Source organism: Bos mutus, chromosome 19, assembly GCF_027580195.1.
Source record: "Bos mutus isolate GX-2022 chromosome 19, NWIPB_WYAK_1.1, whole genome shotgun sequence".
Classification (NCBI taxonomy): Eukaryota; Metazoa; Chordata; class Mammalia; order Artiodactyla; family Bovidae; genus Bos; species Bos mutus.
In genome coordinates this window covers 29184179-29204067 of record NC_091635.1, presented here as the reverse complement: position 1 = coordinate 29204067, position 19889 = coordinate 29184179, and the positions used below count along the sequence as shown (strand labels likewise).

The 19889-nt window shown below is 45.9% G+C and overlaps 1 protein-coding gene across 4 annotated transcripts in view; it reads left to right on the top strand.

Moving 5' to 3' along the window:
• The window catches only part of STAT3 (signal transducer and activator of transcription 3), a 75720-nt gene that overhangs the window by 52626 nt on the left and 3205 nt on the right, over window positions 1-19889 (top strand). The window contains exons 5-23 of one of the 4 annotated variants that reach the window (XM_070389857.1): window positions 2137-2232; window positions 2405-2486; window positions 2683-2777; window positions 2961-3112; window positions 5433-5591; window positions 5676-5768; window positions 6615-6674; window positions 9313-9342; window positions 9443-9536; window positions 9641-9688; window positions 11739-11822; window positions 12711-12809; window positions 12916-13051; window positions 13946-13998; window positions 14241-14335; window positions 14462-14601; window positions 15874-16083; window positions 19398-19440; window positions 19788-19850. In XM_070389857.1, coding sequence (XP_070245958.1) covers window positions 2137-2232; window positions 2405-2486; window positions 2683-2777; window positions 2961-3112; window positions 5433-5591; window positions 5676-5768; window positions 6615-6674; window positions 9313-9342; window positions 9443-9536; window positions 9641-9688; window positions 11739-11822; window positions 12711-12809; window positions 12916-13051; window positions 13946-13998; window positions 14241-14335; window positions 14462-14601; window positions 15874-16083; window positions 19398-19440; window positions 19788-19812 — 1794 coding nt within the window. In that variant the 3' untranslated portion in view covers window positions 19813-19850. Of the gene's footprint in view, window positions 1-2136; window positions 2233-2404; window positions 2487-2682; window positions 2778-2960; window positions 3113-5432; window positions 5592-5675; window positions 5769-6614; window positions 6675-9312; window positions 9343-9442; window positions 9537-9640; window positions 9689-11738; window positions 11823-12710; window positions 12810-12915; window positions 13052-13945; window positions 13999-14240; window positions 14336-14461; window positions 14602-15873; window positions 16087-19397; window positions 19441-19737; window positions 19851-19889 lie in introns of all 4 variants that reach the window. The other 3 variants (XM_005899205.2, XM_005899206.2, XM_005899204.2) reach the window with 3 other exon arrangements.

Here is a 19889-nt window from a genome sequence, read left to right as displayed (position 1 = left end):
ATCCTTTTTCAAGTTCTTTTCCCATTTAAGCTATTACATAATATTGAACAGAATTCCTTGCGCTGTACAGTAGGTCCCTGTTGGTTATCCATTGTAAATATAGCAGTCAATCCCAAACTATTTATTTATATTGAAGTATAGTTGATTTACTGGAGAAGGCAATGGCAAGCCACTCCAGTACCCTTGCCTAGAAAATCCCATGGATGGAGGAGCCTGGTAGGCTGCAGTCCATGGGGTCACGAAGAGTCGGACACGACTGAGCGACTTCCCTTTCACTTTTCACTTTCACGCATTGGAGAAGGAAATGGCAACCCACTCCAGTGTTCTTGCCTGGAGAATCCCAGGGATGGGGGAGCCTGGTGGGCTGCCGTCTATGGGGTCGCACAGAGTCGAACACAACTGAAGCGACACAGCAGCAGCAGCAGCAGCAGCATAGTTGATTTACAGTGTTTCAGATTTATAGCAGAGCAATTCAGTTTCTTCTTCAGATTCTTTCCCATTATAGGTTGTTATAAGATATTGAGTATAGTTCCCTGTGCTGTACAGGAGGTGCTTGTTGTGTAGATGCCTGTTGTCTGAGTCAGGTGTTGGGGTGAGAGACTGGGTTTGCAGAACAGCACTGCCCAGCCATCCTTTTGGAGCTTTAGAGACCACACGCTAATACCCCCTGAACTCAGACACATAGGCCTCTTGAACTGCTTCTAGAAACCAGGCCCTGGCTCCTGCCCTAGGTGTGCCCGCAGAAGGCAAGAGTGGGAGAGAACCACCAGCTTAAGGGCTGGGCCTTCAAAGATCTCTGTGTGGGCAGTCTTTCTCCTAACCTCACTAATTCGATGAGTCACTCCTCCTGTAAAGAGAGTTATGTAAGGGTGGAGGTCGCCTTCCTGGGACTTCTAAGGGAAGTTTATATTCTGTGGGCTTGGACAGGGTCCAGTGGAAAAGGAGAGAATAGGTCCCTCTAACGGTGGCGTGTTTCAGTCTACTTTGGAGACTTGTGGTAGCAGTTTGGAGAGCAGATTGGAAGTGAGAGAGACTAGAGGCAAAGGGATCAACTTTGGGGCTTGAATGGAGCTGGTAGCACTAGAGATCCATTGGAGAGATTACAGAATACAGAGCCAGGAAGATCTGGCAGCTCAGTGTGAAGTCAAAGACAACTGAAAATTTCTAGTTTGGAAAACTGGACTCTCAGTTCTTTTCTGCCACACTGTCTTGGTCACTGCAGCTTTTATATGGTCTTTAATGTCCTATTACTTTGACAGAACTTATTTGTAAGTTGCATGTGCTATTCAACCTTTTTGAGGCACCAGCCATCACCTTCCCTTCTCCCCCTACATGATATCTCTTGATTAGGAATTTTATTATTCTACCGAAATGTGCTAAAAACCTTCATGATTTTTTTTTTTTTTGGTGGCTGTACCACATGACATTCGAGATCTTAGTTCCCCAACCAGGGATCACACCCTTGCTTCTGCAGTGGAAGTGTGTATATTTAACCACTGGACTGCCAGGGAAGTCCCCGTCCCGCTATACATTTAAACAGGCATCCAGCATCTGCTTTCATAAATTGTCCTGATTTTACATATATATATATGTATGTATGTATATATCCTTACCTAGAATGAGGTTTTTGAAGGCAGGGACTGTGTCTTAGCTCAACATATGGTCTCTGAGTGCAGTACATAGAGTGAGTTTATAGTATGGCTTCCCTGGTGGCTCAGTCAGTAAAGAATCTGCCTGCCAGTGCAGGAGATATGGGTTCGATCCCTGGGTCAGGAAGATCCCCTGGAGAAGGAAATGGCAACCCGTTCCAGTCTTCTTGCCTGGGAAATCCCATGGACAGGAGAACCTGGCAGGCTACAGTCCATGGAGTCACTAAAGAGTCAGACACGACTTAGCGACTAAACCACCATGAGGTTAAAAAGCCAAGGACACAAGGAAAAGTGTGAGAGCTTTCTTGGCCTGCGCTGACAGCCCCTGGAGAGCAGTGGGTGCCGTGGGACTGCTCCTGTCCTCACAGTGGCAGCAGCAGCAGCTCAGGCCAAGCAGGAAGGGTCATGGAGGAGATGGAGACCAGACAGGGATAGTCTTCTCCTGCTATTTCCGGCTTTCACGTGCACATGCTCCCTGTCTTGGCAGCAAGGGGGCCAGGCCAACCACCCCACAGCCGCCGTGGTAACGGAGAAGCAGCAGATGCTGGAGCAGCACCTGCAGGACGTCCGCAAGCGTGTCCAGGTGAAGCAAGTCTTGGGCAGGAAGCCTTTTCTTGGGGAAGTGGCCTGTGGGTCCCTTGTGTAGCTTTTGCGAGGTTGTGGCTTTATTTTAATCCTACTCAGAAACTTTCTTTTCTCTCTCCCGAGGGCAGTCCTTTTTTTTACTTCTGTTTTGGTTGGTTTGTTTGAAACAGGATCTAGAACAGAAGATGAAAGTGGTAGAGAATCTCCAGGATGATTTCGATTTCAACTATAAAACTCTCAAGAGTCAAGGAGGCAAGTGCATGTTAGAGACATTAAAATCCCCCATATAAAGTGAGTTTGTGTTACTGGAGTCTCGGAGCTGGCTCATCTTGACTCTGAGTTCAGACTCAGGGGAGGGGGCACTCAGGGGCTGCTGGCAGTTCAGGGAGCCCAGTTACTGAAGCTAGGCGTATTCCCTCATCTCACGGAGGTTCTCCTTCCTTCTCAGACATGCAAGATCTGAATGGAAACAACCAGTCGGTGACCAGGCAGAAGATGCAGCAGCTCGAACAGATGCTTACTGCCCTGGACCAGATGCGGCGCGTAAGAGCAGTGGACCCCCTCCCCGTGCCTGGCTCACTCACCTTTGGGAATTGGGCATCTCCAGGAAGAACTTGCCTGTTTCCTAATCAGTTCTTTCTCTGGAATTGACCAAAGAGAGACAGTCTGTGGTTAGAGACGGTCTGGGGGAATGTTTTCTGACTTTGTTTTTTGGTTTTCAACCAGAGCATCGTGAGTGAGCTGGCGGGGCTTTTGTCAGCGATGGAGTATGTGCAGAAAACTCTCACGGATGAAGAATTGGCTGACTGGAAGAGGCGACAACAGATTGCTTGCATTGGAGGCCCTCCCAACATCTGCCTAGATCGGCTAGAAAACTGGTATGACAGAGAAGAGAAGTTTCCCCTTTCTTTTCAGAGAGCTGTGCTAAAATATGGTCAGAGCTGCATAAAGAGTTGCTACTGCATTTCAGTAGAGAAGGGCATGGCAACCCACTCCAGTATTGTTGCCTGGAGAATCCCATAGACAGAGCAGCCTGGCAGGCTACAGTCCATAGGATCGTACAGAGTCTAACACAACTGAAGCGGCTAAGCATGCACATACTGTATTTCAAGGGTGGGGATTTCAACATACTCAAATTTAGTCTAAGGGTTAAAGCTTTTTACTTTATTTGGACAATTTTTAAAATGAAAATGTATTTATGTTTGCTATATTTTACATATATTTTGCTAAAGTTTTTGGTTTAACTGTTTTTAAACATGTAGACTAAATTTTAAATTTTAGTTATTCTAAGACTCTCAAATGACATCTGCTCTTTATAAGAGAAAAGAGTTCAAATACATAAAGTTAATAAAGAGCCGAAAAGACTTTAAAAATCAAATCATGCAGAGGTACTTAGAGTTAAACATTTGGTGACCGTCACTCGAGACATCTGTTATTATATATACACATACAAAGATAGAAATTTACATGTTTATTTTATATATATATATATACACACACACACACATAAAGATAGAAATCTATACATTTCATATTTGTAAGATCATTCTTTATATGCTCTTCTTTTACTTTGATTCACTCAGAAAATCTTGATTGAGCACCCTTGATGTCCAAGGCCCGATACTCAGTATGTTGCACCAGCTTGAACTGGGAGAAACTTGACCTTGACCCAGGATACACAGAGCGTGAAATGGGAAATTTAGGATAGCTCTACATGAGATGCCTGTTTGTTCATCTAACTGACCCTGAGCTTTGCTCATTGTTTGAAAGCAGTTTTAAATGCTTTCTAGTCAGGGAACCAAATAACTTATAAGTTCTAGGAATGTATTGAGATGTTTCCATAACACCTTATAGGAAAACCAAGCAAACATTTTAGCCAACCCAGTGGATGCCAGAAAGGAGTCTGTGAGCTCAGGAGTCCTGGTGCTGTCCTTCTCCACCCCTTGCCTTCCACTCTGTCTCTTTGGGGTCTTCACTAAACTAGTGGGGGGCCATCAGAGAGAGCCACTGATATTCTCCCTCCTTGGGGGCAGACTTAATCAGCCTTTGTCTCCCCGTCTACTTTTTCTGTATGCATGTTATCAATATTTGGAAACATAATGTCACATCCAGTCATCCAAGAAGACGAAGTTTAAAGGGCTCCTGGGGATCGTGCAGTTCAACCCTCTCAGGCAAGGGGACATCAAGGCCCACGAGGGTGAAGGGACCTGGCCAAGCTTGCATAGACAGTGAGGGACAGAGCTGTGCAAACCTATCTTTTTGGGCTGTCAGATATCCTGCGTTTCCCCAGTCCTCACATTTGGTACAAAAACAAGTTAGGCTGAAGAAAGTGAGTGCCAAATTCCATATTTCATGTTCTCTGTATCTGGGTTCTAACGTGTTAACTTTCCGTTGGTTACCTCATTAATGCCTCCTAGTGGTATAAGTTTTGGCATGTCTTCCTCTGTGTCTGCCTCCTTCTTTGAAAAGTAAACTTTTAGGAAGTGAAATGAGGGTTGCTCAGTTGTGTCCAACTCTTTGTGACCCCATGGACTGTAGCCTTCCAGGCTCCTTGTCCATGGAATTCTCTAGGCAGGAATACTGGAGTGGGTAGCTGTTCCCTTCTAGCAGGCCAAAGTTAGGATTTGGTGCTTTCACTGCCAGGACCGGGGTTCAATCCCTGGTGGGGATCCTGCAAACTATGCTGCATGGCCAAAAAAAAAAAGGGCAAAATAATTTTCCCTTTTCTAATCTAGTGCCACTGAACTGTGTATTTAGAAATGGTCAATGTTATGCTACTCATATATTTCCATAATGAAAAAAATGCTCCTTTCTTATGTTGGATGACTGCGTGAGAGTACCTGTGGTCTTATTCCCTTCCCCTTCTCCAGCTCATTTATATACAACCACTTATGTAACCGATGGCACCCCACTCCAGTACTCTTGTCTGGAAAATCCCATGGATGGAGGAGCCTGGTAGGCTGCAGTTCATGGGGTCACGAAGAGTCGGACACGACTGAGCAACTTCACTTGCACTTTTCACTTTCATGCATTGGAGAAGGAAATGGCAACCCACTCCAGTGTTCTTGCCTGGAGAATCCCAGGGACGGGGGAGCCTGGTGGGCTGCCGTCTATGGGGTTGCACAGAGTTGGACATGACTGAAGCGACTTAGCAGCAGCAGCAGCAGGTAACCAAGAACATCCTTATCTTATTGGCAGGATAACCTCATTAGCAGAATCTCAGCTTCAGACCCGCCAACAAATTAAGAAACTGGAGGAGCTGCAGCAGAAGGTTAGCTACAAAGGGGACCCCATTGTACAGCACCGGCCAATGCTGGAGGAGAGAATCGTGGAGCTGTTTAGAAACTTAATGAAAAGGTAACATAGAGACTTCCGAGGAATGGGACAGGGACCAGCCCACTGCATCATGTGTGACCCACTGCCTTTCTCTGTCCCCTCCAGTGCCTTCGTAGTGGAGCGGCAGCCCTGCATGCCTATGCATCCTGACCGGCCATTAGTCATCAAGACCGGTGTCCAGTTCACAACTAAAGTCAGGTGGGCTGTTTCACCTCCTCTTCTGGTGGATGTTGTATCAAGGGACACCCTCAGGGCCAGGGTTGTTCTTTACAGCCATTGCAGGCAGTACTGTGATGGATAGGGAATTTTTTGGTGTAATATTAACTTGCTCTTTGATTGTCCTGTCAAATGCTAAAGAACCAGAATCTTTCTGAGGTTACCTGGATATATTCCTATGATTCGGTCGCACTGTATTCCTGATTCCAGGCCTAATGTCTTAGGTCATAGCATTTCCATCTACCATGCAAAAGGGGCAGAATAATGCCAGTTATCTTCTGTTCTTTGAGCCTGCTTTTTCCTGAGCATTTGAAGGGGAAGAGTAAAGCTTAGTGATAATAGACGCCAAGAGGTCACAGGGCAGGTGGGTGGGGGACCTGCAGGTAGAGCATTACTTTCACATTCAAGTCAGAGCAGGTAAGCTGGGGTTTGCCCTTCTGCAGTGAAATTTCCCTCCTCAGAAAGGTAGTACACTGTTGGGTTTCTAGTCTAATAGAAGGAGTACCAATTTCAGAGCATGTATTCCTGTAATGTTTTTCATGATAGGGCTTTCATTATCCTTTTGTGTGTCTCTCACAACTTGGTCCAAGTTCTTAGGCTTTTTTTTTTTCAGTCCCTTTTGGCCTGAAGGGGGTGATGCTTGACTTAAAATGAAAGGAAGCACTGGCAGGAAGAAAAATTTGGGATTATGACTCATCTCTTTAGAATTGAAGAGTTATGAGTTTTAGATTCAACTAGAAGTTGCTCGGGGAGCCTAGTGGCTGTTTTTTAAAACTGGATTTTTTTCCTTTGCTCTGAAACTTTTTTCCTTTTCTTTTTTTGACGTAGATTGCTGGTTAAATTCCCTGAGCTAAATTATCAACTTAAGATTAAAGTGTGCATTGACAAGTAAGTACTCTATCTTAGCTTCTTTTTTTTCCCCCTTTTCTTCAAATGAGGGACAGAGAAACGAGAACTTTGATAGGCATCATGTGAACTTAGAGGCTTTATCTATATTCAGAGATACTTTTTTTTTTTTAAGTTTTCAAAAGCCTTGCTGTGCATTGTCATTTACGTGCCTGAACAAAACCACGAAGCTGGCGGTAGCGATTTGAGTTGTGATTGGCATTGTGACCTCAAGTCCCTCTTTCTTTGTTTTTTTACTTATAAATGAAACTTGTGCATATTATGTAAAATTGAGAATATATGGGAAAATTGATTTTAGTTGTTGTTCCACACTTTACCACATAATGGAATCCTCTTCCAAATTTGACAGTACCTTTAAAAAAATTAAAATGCACTTACCCTCTGAAGACATTAGAAAAGAGAAAATGTAGGTGATATAATTATTCATCTGGAAATTCCATGAGAATGAACTAGAAAATAGTTATCCAGCCAGGGACTCGAGGAAGGTGGTAGGTTTCATAAATGAATAAGCAAAAATTAATGACTTTAACCATAAATTAGTGTAAAAAAATCACCGTCTCACTAAAAAAAAACTGACCATCAGAATAAATTCTAGATGTACCTTAAAAGCATAGGCAAGGACTTCCCTGGTGGTCCAGGGGTTAAGAATCTGCCTTCCAGTGCAGGGGACACAGGTTTGATCCCTGGTCTGGGAAGATTCCACATGCTGAGGAGCAACTAAGCCTGTGAGCTACAACTCTTAGAGTAGCCCCTGCTCACCACAACTACAGAAAGCCTGAGCACAGCAACAAAGACCCAGCACAGCCAATAAATAAATAAATAAGTTAATTAATTAAGATTTTTTAAATGAATAAGCAGATGTGTAATGTAATGGCGGTAGAATGGCAACCACTTTTGGAGAACAATTTGGCAGTTTCCTGAAAAGTTAAACTTGCACCTATCCTACAACCCAACCACTCCACTCCTAGGTGTTCATCCAAGAGAACTGAAAGCGTATGTCCACACAAAGGGTGGTACAGGAGTCTTCACTGATAGATGAGTGTCCATAAGTTTGTGGTATATCCATGCAAGGGAAGTACTACTCACCGACAAAAAGAAATAGAGTATCAAAATACGTAATACACGGATAAATCTCAAAATAAATATACCAAGAGGGAGAAGCCAGACCCAGAAAAAAGAGTACATACTTTTATGTTTCCATTTATATAAAATTCTAGAAGTGCAAATCTATCATGACTGAAATCAGATCATTGGTTGTCTGGAGACAGGGATGGGTGGAGTGTGGGACTGGGGAATGGGTTGCATAAGGGAGGTGGGAAACTTGGGGAGGAGGGGTTGATGAATACATTCAGTCTCTTGATTGAGCGGGTGTCACAGGTGTGTGACATCTATCAGACCTCATCAGCTTGTGCATTTTACATATGCAGTTTATTATTCATCAATTATACATCAAAGCTGTAATACAAATAAAGAATATAAAATAAATAAATATAGGCTAGACATGAGGGAAAACTTTCTCATAACGGGGGCTTGATTTAAGTTCTAAGATGTGATATATGGAAGGTTCCCTCGTGGTCTAGTGGTTAAGACTCCAAGCTTTTACTGCTGAGGGCCCAGGTTCAATCCCTGGTTGGGGAACTAAAGTCCCACAAGCCAAGTGGCCCCCAAAAGACATAAAATTAATGTATGGAAAGATATCTTCTAAATGGTTTAAAAGTTGATCCATTTTAATCTATAAACTCCCATGGAATGCACTATCTAATAAGTAGTAGATATTATTCTAAAAACATAAGTGGATATACAGCAATGGAGAAGGACTTTTAAAACAGTACTAAAATAATGTTAACAAGAAAACACTGAGAAATGGTGACTATGTAAAAAATGAAATACTCAAAAACAGTTAAAGGACAAGGAACATGCTGGGAAGAATTTTTCTGGCGATGTCAATGGGATACTCTGAGTTGCAGGTAACAGTAGACCTTTACAGAAAGCCCAGTGTGGCTTCAGTAATAAGGAAATTTGCAACCCAGTATAACTGGAAATGCAGTTAGAACAAGTTCCGGGTGGTGAAATCAGTGACTCAATTCCTGTCACCAAGGATCCAGAACCTTCCGTCTCTCTTCTCTGCCACCATAAGTAGCACGGGCATTCGAGGGTTCCCTCTGGGTTGCAGCATGGTTGCTTGTAGTAAAGGCCACGTGTCTCCTTGCTGATGTGCAGCTGAAGCTACAGAATGTAAATCCAGCCTGAGGGAGAATTCCTTCCCCATCGGATTGAGACAGTGTGGGTCCTGGCCTCACTCCTGGACCAACACTGTGCACATGCTCGGTTCTGTGGGCTTAGAGCAGGATCCCCTGGAAGTGGGGATGGGAAAGATACTTGCTGGAGTCAAGGTTCTGTTAGGAAGAGGGGAGTAGAGGTTGGGTAGGCAACCAGCTGTGTCTTCTACTTGAGCATGTACAGGGATGTTAGATTTCACGTATACCATGTAATCGAGTCCTTGACAGAAATCCCCAGGAGAACAGCAGTTTTTCCATCCGAGTAAATGATAGGTGTTCAAAGTGGACTTTCAAAGAGACTCGGGGCCTGTTTTATTAACACTGGTTTATATTCTTAACAGAGACTCCGGGGACGTTGCAGCTCTCAGAGGGTAAGTTCAGCATACAGGCTTCCTTCTGTTCTGTATAATCTAACTTTGTCCCTGGCCATTCGGTCACGTATGTGGTTGGTCTTTTCCTCCTGTGATTCAGGTCCCGGAAATTTAACATTCTGGGCACAAACACGAAAGTGATGAACATGGAAGAGTCTAACAATGGCAGCCTCTCAGCGGAGTTCAAACACTTGGTACATGGGAGAAGCCTGGGCTCCCTTTCTGCAGGGCCTCTGGCAGGGGGAGGGACTTGGGGAGAGCCTTACCTGACGGAGGATGCTCTTTGTTTTTCTTACAGACCCTGAGAGAGCAGAGATGCGGTAATGGGGGCCGAGCCAATTGTGATGTAAGTTTTGTTGGAGATGATAGCTGAGCAGGAGAGAAAAAGAGCCTCCATAAGAACTTCCCTAGTGGTTAAGACTCCACCCTTCCAATGCAGGGGGTGTGGGTTTGATCCCTGGTCAGAGAACTAAGATCTCACATGCCTTGCAGCCAAAACACTGAAACTTTTTATAAAAAGAAAAGAAAAAGAGCCTCCTTACTGCCCAGAAGTAGAGACACCTACCTGCTATTTCAGCTGCAGTCACCGCCAGCCAACACATGAGTAGTCACACATGCCTTGGAGGAGTTCTCTGGCTCAGCGCATTTCCTTGATTGTCCGGAGAGTTAGCTCATCTTTAAGGAGTGTAAAGTCCCTTGCCCACACCCATTGGTAGAAAAGGAGCCTTCCGCCTTGCCTGGGACTTTCCAAATTCCCCTTCTAACTTCTATGCACTGACACGGCTTGTCTCAGCTTTTGGTGATCTGTTTTGGTCACTGAGGTGGGATGGGTTTCAACACATCCAAGTTAAACATTTTACCAAAAGAGAAACAGCAAACTCTCTTGTTCTTTACCCAGCTTGTTTCTTCTCTGTCTCCCATTGACTCAGATTCTTGGATTCTTAGTGTTAAGAATAAACTTAAGGGAATTCCTTGGTGATTCAGTGGTTAAGACTCCAGGCCTTCACTGCCATGGGCCTGGGTTCAATTCCTGGTTGGGAAACTAAGATTCCACAAACTATATGACCCCCCAAAAAAGAATAAACTTTAAAAAAGAGAAAGTATATGTGACCAAGCACTGGTTTTAAATCTTTTTTATAAAATTGTGACACCCTATTCTTTTTCTGTTTGTCTCCTGAGCCGTTCTTACCCTCTTCTCTAGAATGTAGCAGGCCTTTTAAAAAAACAAACTGAATCTATAAGACTTGACAGCAGTTAAAGAGTGAGGTTGTTTCTATGCAGTGATATGGGAAGATGTATGTGGCATATTTATTGAGAAAAAAATGCAAAGTAATTTGAGTAGTATACTAGTATAATTGTTTTAAAATTTACTGTTTTTTCTCCATTCATGTCTGCATTACAAAATTCTAGAGGAATGTCTACCAAATAGTGCTTATATATTTGTGCTGCTGTTCTCACCCAAAGCTACTCTATACTATCTCTGTAATATTTGCATTTAAAATTGAATGTGTATTTCTTTTGTTATGAGAGAACATTTTAAAATATGAGTTGGAATTTCTAATAATTCATTGACAGTTCTCATTCAAAATAGTCGCTATGTTGCTGGTGTATCAATTGTTATAATCACTTTGAAAAACAGTTGGGCATTATGAAAATAAATATACCCTATATACCAGCAGTGCCACTCTCAGGATTTAACAACAGAGAAATCTTTGCTCATAGGTGCCAGGAGACTGGCGCCAGGAGACATGCATTTCATGTCCCAACAGCCTAATTGTAAGGCCTAAATACAACCCATATGTCAACAGCACTAGAGTGGATAAATGATCTGTGGTATAGTCAGGTGATGGAATACTATACAGCTATGAAGATGTATAAATTGCAGGTGTACACAATTACATAGGTGTGAAAAGCGAGTCACAGTATGAGATTCACAACTCCCACCCCAAATTAAACAACACATACATTGTTTAGAGATATAAATGCAGGAAAACCATAAAGAAGGGCTAGGAAATGACAAACTCAAAAGACAAAATAGCAGTCACTTCTGAGGTAGGAGGCTCAGGGATGGATGGAGTTGGGAAGGGCACCCGGACAACCTCCATGGTGACGGTCTCTGCCTTACACTGAGGGGTGGGTACACAGGTGTTCACTCTTTTGCCATTATGCTGTTCCCATTTTATCCATGACCAACTGGATCTCCATAGTATCATAATAAAGCCGATAAGAGGTCAGGTTGTAGATCAGAGCACTGGAGAGTCGTAGAGTTGGAAAGACCATGTGCTCCAGTTGTATCCATGGCCACCTGGTGCGTTGCTCTTCAGGATGGTGTAGTGATGGCTGTCAGGACTCAGTGCCATCCTCTCTGAGGAAGAGCATCCTTCTCATTCTTGTAGGCCTCCCTGATTGTGACCGAGGAGCTGCACCTGATCACCTTTGAGACTGAGGTGTATCACCAAGGCCTCAAGATTGACCTGGAGGTGAGTTCTGCACACAACTGGGTAGAACCGCCTGCAGGATGATTCAGAATGGGGCTTCTTCTAGTCAGGGTTTTCACTCTAGAAGGTGGAATGATGACTCTTTACTCAGCACTGTGTTTACATTTGCTTCTTTTTCTCCAAAAATTTGTTAGTATCTTGCCTGAGTGCTTAGAAGATACATGTCTACTCAGGTTCCAGCGAACTTGATGTAAAAACTCGTATTTAGGAATTAATTATAGCCAACTTTATACAGTTTGGACAAAACAGTCTTTCAACCACCACCGTTTTTAGTATCCAAACAATCATGGCATTTACCTGCTCTTTCCCCAACTTTCTTGATCTTTAAATTAAAGATACACCTGAAAAAGCAAGCACCCTAGTCTTTGATTCCTGGGACCTCTCTATTAAATGGGCAGATACAGCTTCAATGCAGCAATGCGGGAGACTTGGGTTCGACTTCCCTGGGTTGGAAAGATCCCCTGGAGAAGGGAAAGGCTACCCACTCCAGTATCCTGGCCTGGAGAATTCCACGGACTGTATAGGCCATGGGGTCGCAGAGTTGGACACAACTGAGCAACTTGCATTCTTTTCACAGCTTCAATTCGTGAAAGCCTTCCAAGTTTTATAAATGGGGAGTCCGTGGACTGTGAGTCCACTGTGAGGAGTCAGCTTTGTAAATTCCTGGTGATACTCAGACAGCCCCTGAGTTCAGCCTACTCTCCACGCTGGGTGTCGAGCTGACCGGGCCCCACAGCTTCCTGAGGGTTGGCAGCAAGTGTACTCCACGACCTCTCCTTTTATTCTGAACCCTGCGAGATGCGGGTGAAGAGGTTTCTGGAGCCTCAAGGGCCCTCTGCCTCCCCAGCTCATTCCCCGCTCCCTCCACAGACCCACTCCTTGCCAGTGGTGGTGATCTCCAACATCTGTCAGATGCCCAATGCCTGGGCGTCCATCCTATGGTACAACATGCTGACCAACAACCCCAAGGTGAGTTGGAGGCCCGGGTTCTCCGGAGGCTCCTTGGTGCCTCGGGGCTGCCGCCCAGCAGGCGCCACCCTCTCATCTAAAGGAGCAAATGTGTCATTTCCAATAGAACGTGAACTTTTTCACCAAACCCCCGATCGGAACGTGGGATCAAGTGGCCGAGGTGCTGAGCTGGCAGTTCTCCTCTACCACCAAGCGCGGGCTGAGCATCGAGCAGTTGACGACGCTGGCGGAGAAACTCTTAGGTCAGCCCTTGACCTCTTCTCCCTTTGCTGTCCTTGCAAAAGGAATCTGGCCCATGGGGTTGTTCATTGAGGAAAGTTGACTGAGCAAGGCGCTGGGCAGAATACACGTGCTCCAGCAGGCCCTGAAATCGGGACGCAGAGGAGGTTTGCACCTGTGATCACTTTTATGAGACGGGAGGCAGATTTCTTCTGTTGGTGGCTGTCTCCCTGGGTACTTTTTCCAGCCTTAGGAAAGTATTTTAAATGTATGTTCGAGCTAAAGGCTTGGCATCCCTGTCTGTTTTTTCAAGAAAATGTAGCTTGTTTTTAATTTTTTTTCCTGGAAGAAAAAGTCTTAGAATGTTTTACGTGCCGTCTAGCTTTGTCCTGTGCTGCCACGAAACATGGGCTCTCCAGGTGCCTCAGTGGTAGAGAATCCACCTGCCAGTGCAGGAGACTTGGATTTGACCCTTGGGTCAGGAAGATCCCCTGGAGGAGGAAATGATAACCCACTCCAGTATTCTTGCCTGGGAAATCCCAAGGAGAGGAACTTGGTAGGGCTGCAGTCAGACATGACTGAAGGACTGACCATGCATGACTAAACGTGACCCTGTAACTCAAGCTGTCAGCTTCTTAGTGTGTTCTGCTGATCCCCAGACTGCCACACGAGGCTAGAACGGGCAGCAGGGACTTGATACATCACCCACCACCTCCGCTAAACAACAACTTAGGGGGCATCAAACGATGGGATTGGGTGGTGGGGAGGGGTGCGTATGTATGCACACAAGAGTGCCAACGTTCAAGTGCATGAAAACCAAGTTTCGGGGCGTGTTGTGGGACAACTGTCTGTCTGTCTGTTTGAAGAAAGATCTGGATTTAAAACTGCAAATTATATGCCTTTTTTTTTTCTTTCAGGACCTGGTGTGAACTATTCAGGGTGTCAGATCACATGGGCTAAATTTTGCAAAGTAAGCCACCGTGTGAACTCCATCCATGAGGCTGCCTCATAGGAGGAGGAGGGGGCAGGGACACTTAGCTGTGGGGATGTCGTGGAGGGCAGTGGGCCTGAAGGCCCCGGACTCTTGGTCTGGCGGCCAAGAGGACCTGCCTGAGGGTAGATGGGCTTGAGGATTTTGGTGGCACCTCACCCCCTTAAAGGAAGAGCCCAGGGAGGTGGGGGACTGACCTTTCCCATTACTCTTTTCTCCAGGAAAACATGGCTGGCAAGGGCTTCTCCTTCTGGGTCTGGCTGGACAACATCATTGACCTGGTGAAAAAGTACATCCTGGCCCTTTGGAACGAAGGGTAGGTTGGAACTCTTGTGTCTGACAGAACACACAGGGGTGACAAGTCGCCTACTCTCCCAGCAGGTTGGCTGCAACACAGAGGTCCCTCAGCCCCAACCTTGCTGTTGCTCCTCTCTGTCTCCAGGTATATAATGGGCTTCATCAGCAAGGAGAGGGAACGGGCCATCTTGAGCACTAAGCCCCCAGGTACCTTCCTGCTGAGATTCAGTGAAAGCAGCAAAGAAGGAGGCGTCACCTTCACCTGGGTGGAGAAGGACATCAGCGGTAAGCTTAGTGATTCCCCACCGCAACTGGTGGCCAGCACTGCTGTGGCTGGCCATGGCTGCTGCTAGTTTCAGGCACCTGCTGCCCCCTTGTGGGCAGGGATGGCCTCGCATTCTCCTGCCTCAGACTTGGAAGGTACCCGGTGATCATTTTTATGAGATGGGAAGACTTGGCTTCTCTAAATTCTTCCAGCTGGAGGATTGGTTTGCCAGTTTTATTTTGCTCCCTGCAAGGGGTTAATCAGTTCAGTCGCTCAGTCGTGTCCGACTCTTTGCGACCCTATGAGTCACAGCACGCCAGGCCTCCCTGTCATCACCAACTCCCAGAGTTCACTCAAACTCATGTCCATCGAGTCAGTGATGTCATCCAGCCATCTCATCCTCTGTCGTCCCCTTCTCCTCCTGCCCCCAATCCCTCCCAGCATCAGGGTCTTTTCCAATGAGTCAACTCTTTGCATGAGGTGGCCAAAGTAATGGAGTTTCAGCTTTAGCATCAGTCCTTCCAATGAACACCCAGGACTGATCTCCTTTAGGATGGACTGGTTGGACCTCCTTGCAGTCCAAGGGACTCTCAAAAGTCTTCTCCAATACCACAGTTCAAAAGTATCAATTCTTTGGCGCTCAGCTTTCTTCACAGTCCAACTCTCGCATCCATACATGACCACTGGAAAAACCATATCCTTGACTAGACGGACCTTTGTTGGCAAAGTAATGTCTCTGCTTTTGAATATGCTATCTAGGTTGGTCATAACTTTCCTTCCAAGGAGTAAGCGTCTTTTAATTTCATGGCTGCAGTCACCATCTGCAGTGATTTTGAGCCCCCCAAAATAAAGTCTGACACTGTTTCCACTGCTGCCCCATCTATTTGCCATGAAGTGATGGGACCAGATGCCATGATCTTAGTTTTCTGAATGTTGAGCTTTAAGCCAACTTTTTCACTCTCCTCTTTCACTTTCATCAAGAGGCTAATATTTGCCTAGAAATTGGTAATTTTTTTTTTGAAATTTGAAATTTAAATTGTATTCTTCATCTCCTTTCTTACCCACTCTGTTCATATATCTTATAAAAGTAATTATTCAACTATGTTACTTGTGGCCCAGCTGAATAGCTTCTCCCGAAGCCTGCTGAACATTTCCATAGTACCAGACGACTGGGCAGAATATTCAGGGTCTCGAACACTAGGTTGGCATAAGCCTTTCCCCCTCAAGGGAAAATCAATCAGGTAGTCTTCTCTAAGATCACCCGAGTCTTCTCTTTCTGTATCCCATGACAGGCAAGACCCAGATCCAGTCAGTGGAACCTTACACCAAGCAGCAGCTGAACAACATGTCATTTGCTGAAATAATCATGGGCTATAAGATCATGGATGCCACCAATATCCTGGTGTCTCCACTGGTCTATCTCTACCCCGACATTCCAAAGGAGGACGCGTTCGGAAAGTACTGTCGGCCGGAGAGCCAGGAGCATCCTGAAGCCGACCCAGGTAGTTGTTGATTTTCCACAACAGCCACTTGGTTCTGGGGAGAAGTGGGAAATCGTAGGATCCTTGGGGGACAGGTAAGGTAAATGCCTGGAGAGCCTGGTGATCTGTTTTTTTCTTTCTTTCTTTTTAAGAAATTTTCTCTTTATAATTTTTATTTATTTATTTTTGTTTTTGGCTGTGCTGGGTCTTCATTGCCGTATGGGCTTTTCTGTAGTTGGGGCAAGCGGGGGCTATGCTCTACTTGCAGTGCGTGGGCTTCTGATTGCGGTGGCTTCTCTTGTTGCAGAGCTTGGGCTCTAGGCACAGACTTCAGTAGTTGCGGCAGGTGGGCTCGGTAGTTGCAGTTCCCAGGCTCTAGAGCCACAGGCTCAATGGTTGTGGCACATGGGCTTAGTTACTCCGAGGCATATGGAGTCTTCTCGGACCAGGGATCAAACCTGTGTCTCCTGCGTTGGCAGGCAAATTCTTTACCACCGAGATATCCAGGAAAGCCCAGTCTGGTGATCTTTATTCCTCTTTCTGGGAAAGAACTTAATAGTGAGTGCCTTTAGGGGCAATTGATGGGGTTAGAGAGAGGAGAGGAATCAGTCACCAGGCTCTGCCCCACTGGAGGCACCGGTCTAAAGGGGAAAACAGCTCACACATACCCAGACATACCTAAGACACTACGAAGAGAAACCGAGGGCGGAATTCTCTAGAAACAGGATGCCCAGCCAGCACAGCACTTCTTGCAAAGCATATGCTGGAAGGTTTGCGACTCAGACTTCAGTCTAGAGTGTTTCCTTTCCCCATCATTGAACAATGTAAGCAGCCCAAGTGGGATGAAGAAAGGCTTTCTGGAGGAAATGAGTGTTAGGCACGCTGGAACATGGTTTAAGAGAGATTCTCAGGAGAGTGGAGATTGAAGGGGAAGACGGTAACTGGTGGGAGGGGCCTAGGCTTGGTGCTTTGAATGTGCAGCTACTGAAACTCAGATGTTTTTTTAGTGTACTCGAGCCCATGTGCTTATGTAAGTTACACATACATTTTTTCATACTAAACTCTCGCTCTCTGGTGCCATCACCCGCATGGAGGCCGGAGCCTTCTAGCCTGTTCCCATGGGCGTTTGAGGCTCAGACTCGTGGTTCTCTGGCCAGATCCTGAGGAGGAGACTGTTATTTGCCATCCTTTGTTTTTATTGAATTTTCTTTAATCATAGAGCCAGCAAGGGCTTAAAGTGATCCTTTTGAGTTAGCCTCCCTACCCTAACTGCTTTGGGAAAAAACCTGTGTTTTGAACAAATAGTTCCCCCACACAAACCCACCACTGCCTTCACACTCTTTTCACAGTAATTCCCTGTGAGGGATTTCTGGGGGCGAGCAGATTGAGACTTGGAAGAGGGAGTTGGGGCTCACTGGCAATTGACTTTCCTTTCTCCTTTGTTCTGGGTTGAGTCTTGGTCACACTCTAGGCGAGCATAACTCTCATTTCCTGTCTGCTACTTATCTCTCTTTCCACGTTGTGCTTCGGTTGGTAGATCTGTTTATCAGCCCCCGTCACACTGCCCTGTTCCTTCTGCGGAAGGCAATTAGGTCCAAGTGCTGGGCCCTCGACTCATTTCGCCGTCAAGGTCCAAGTTCCTGGTGTGAGGCTGCACCCTCCCTCACGGCTCCTGTGTGAGCAGGAGGCCAGGCCTTTTCCTGCCTGGGGACTCAGTGTTTCCTCAGGGGCAAGACGCCAGTCATGAGATAGAACTAATTACTCAAGAGCTTTGTCTGTCTCCTGGGGCAGCAGAAGCCTGGTGATGGCATCAGGGGGTGTGGGGGAGGCCGGTGGGCGACCTGTGGGTTCCTCCAGAGTGGAGCAGCTGACCGTTTCCTCTCTGTTCCCATCCTGAAGGTTTTATTGTCTCTTGGAGATGGCTTATCTTCCCAGGACTCTTCCCTCCTCCTTTCTTAGAAGCTCACATTACTTCCTCATGGCTTGAGGGAAAGACTCCTCTGTAGAAATGACAGATCTCTTATCTTACAAATTAGATGAAGCACATTTACAACCTTGCACAGAGCCATAAATCAACTTCTAATCATTCTCCTTTGCTTCTACTGTGGCATCTCAGAGCTGTTTTTCTCAGCAACATTGATCACTTAGGAGAATTCAAACCCTTTTGTGTCTGGGAGTCAGCTGGAGTCAGCTCCCCTCAAGCCTGGGCCCAAATGGATTTATAAGATAGCAGAACCCTGCCTTGGTAGCTTCTTTGGATTCTGTACTGAGTTAATCTAGTTCTTGGCCCCAGATAAACTCTGATGGCAGTGCCCTTTCTCCAGTTGTCACCATTCTTTCTGGTCTCTCAGTTTCTCTGTGAGCCCCAAGCTTTCCAGTCATGCTTTTCCTGACCCACCTCACCCTTCCTAAGCGGTCTGTTCACCGGAATCCCCCAAATTCCATGCCAGTGTCTCTGGGGCCCCTTGACCTCTTGGTATAAGCATTTAGCAGTTAAAATTCTTAAATCTTCATGTTTCTAACTATAGAAGAAGAATCACAAATGACAAAGATGGGCCCCTCCATCCTCCGCCTCCCTCTTATTTTATTATCTTGTAAATATAGTTGATTTTTAAAATTTTTTTTAAATTAACTTTTGGGGGCCACCCCACACCGTATGTGGGATTTTAGTTGCCTGATTAGGGATGGAACCCAAACTCGCTGCACTGGAAGCGTGTTTTGAAGATGTAACGAGGCCCCAGCCTCCTATCTCCCAGTCCAAAGCCAGTTGTACTACACCGGAGACATTCTCCCCATGGAGAGGCTCTTCTCTGTGATGTAGTTATCTAATGGGGGTTACTAATATCCTCACTGAAGGATGTAACAGGCAGATCAGTGCTAATGGGAACAGAAGATGTCACCCTCAGCTTTGGAACTGCATTAGCCACTTCTGTGTTTTCATAAAGACCCCGTGACTTCGGTGTCTGAGCAGGACGAGGTGCCCGATCTAAGAGATACAACCAGGCCAGGTTACAATCCTCAGTCCACATACAAGCAGTGAAACTCTTCACCCTCATCTAGGGGAAGAATGAACACCAGGCTGGCACTTGTCTGAGCTCAAGTGAGTCTGCTGAAAAGCTTTGGGGAAAGAACTGAGCTTCCAGCTGCAAGCGCTGGAACGTCAGAGTCTATAGTGGAGGGGAGGGCAGCCCAGTGGGGGATGGAGGTTCCTTCAGACCGTCTCTGCTCAGGGATCGAGTGAGCTTCACATCGGCCCTGGGGAGGCAGCCAGCTTCCCCCATCCGGTACCCAGAGTGGGAATCATAGTCGCTAAGGCAGAGTTGTCTTCTCCCCAGGTGCTGCCCCGTACCTGAAGACCAAGTTCATCTGTGTGACACCGTAAGTGGCTTCCCTCCCCGATTTTGCCTCCATCTCTAATGTCCTCAGTTATCCCTGGGAACAGGACAGTGGGTGAGAATTCTCTTGTGAAGCAGGGTTGGAGCCCTCTGAGTATGTTTGGTACTCATTTAAACTCACAGTGACCTCGTGTGTTTAAAAAGCTTGAGCTTTTATTTTTTTTCTGTTGGAGACCAGAGTTTGATGGCTTGTGTGTGTGTGTTTTGTTCTTTTTTTTTTCCTCCATTGTGTCTTGTCAACCCGACCCTTCCCCCTCCTGCTGCTCCCCCTTTCCTACAGAACGACCTGCAGCAATACCATTGACCTGCCGATGTCCCCCCGCACTTTAGATTCATTGATGCAGTTTGGAAATAATGGTGAAGCTGCTGAACCCTCAGCAGGAGGGCAGTTTGGTGAGTATCCGGTTGCTGGACTGTCCCCCTGAGCTGATG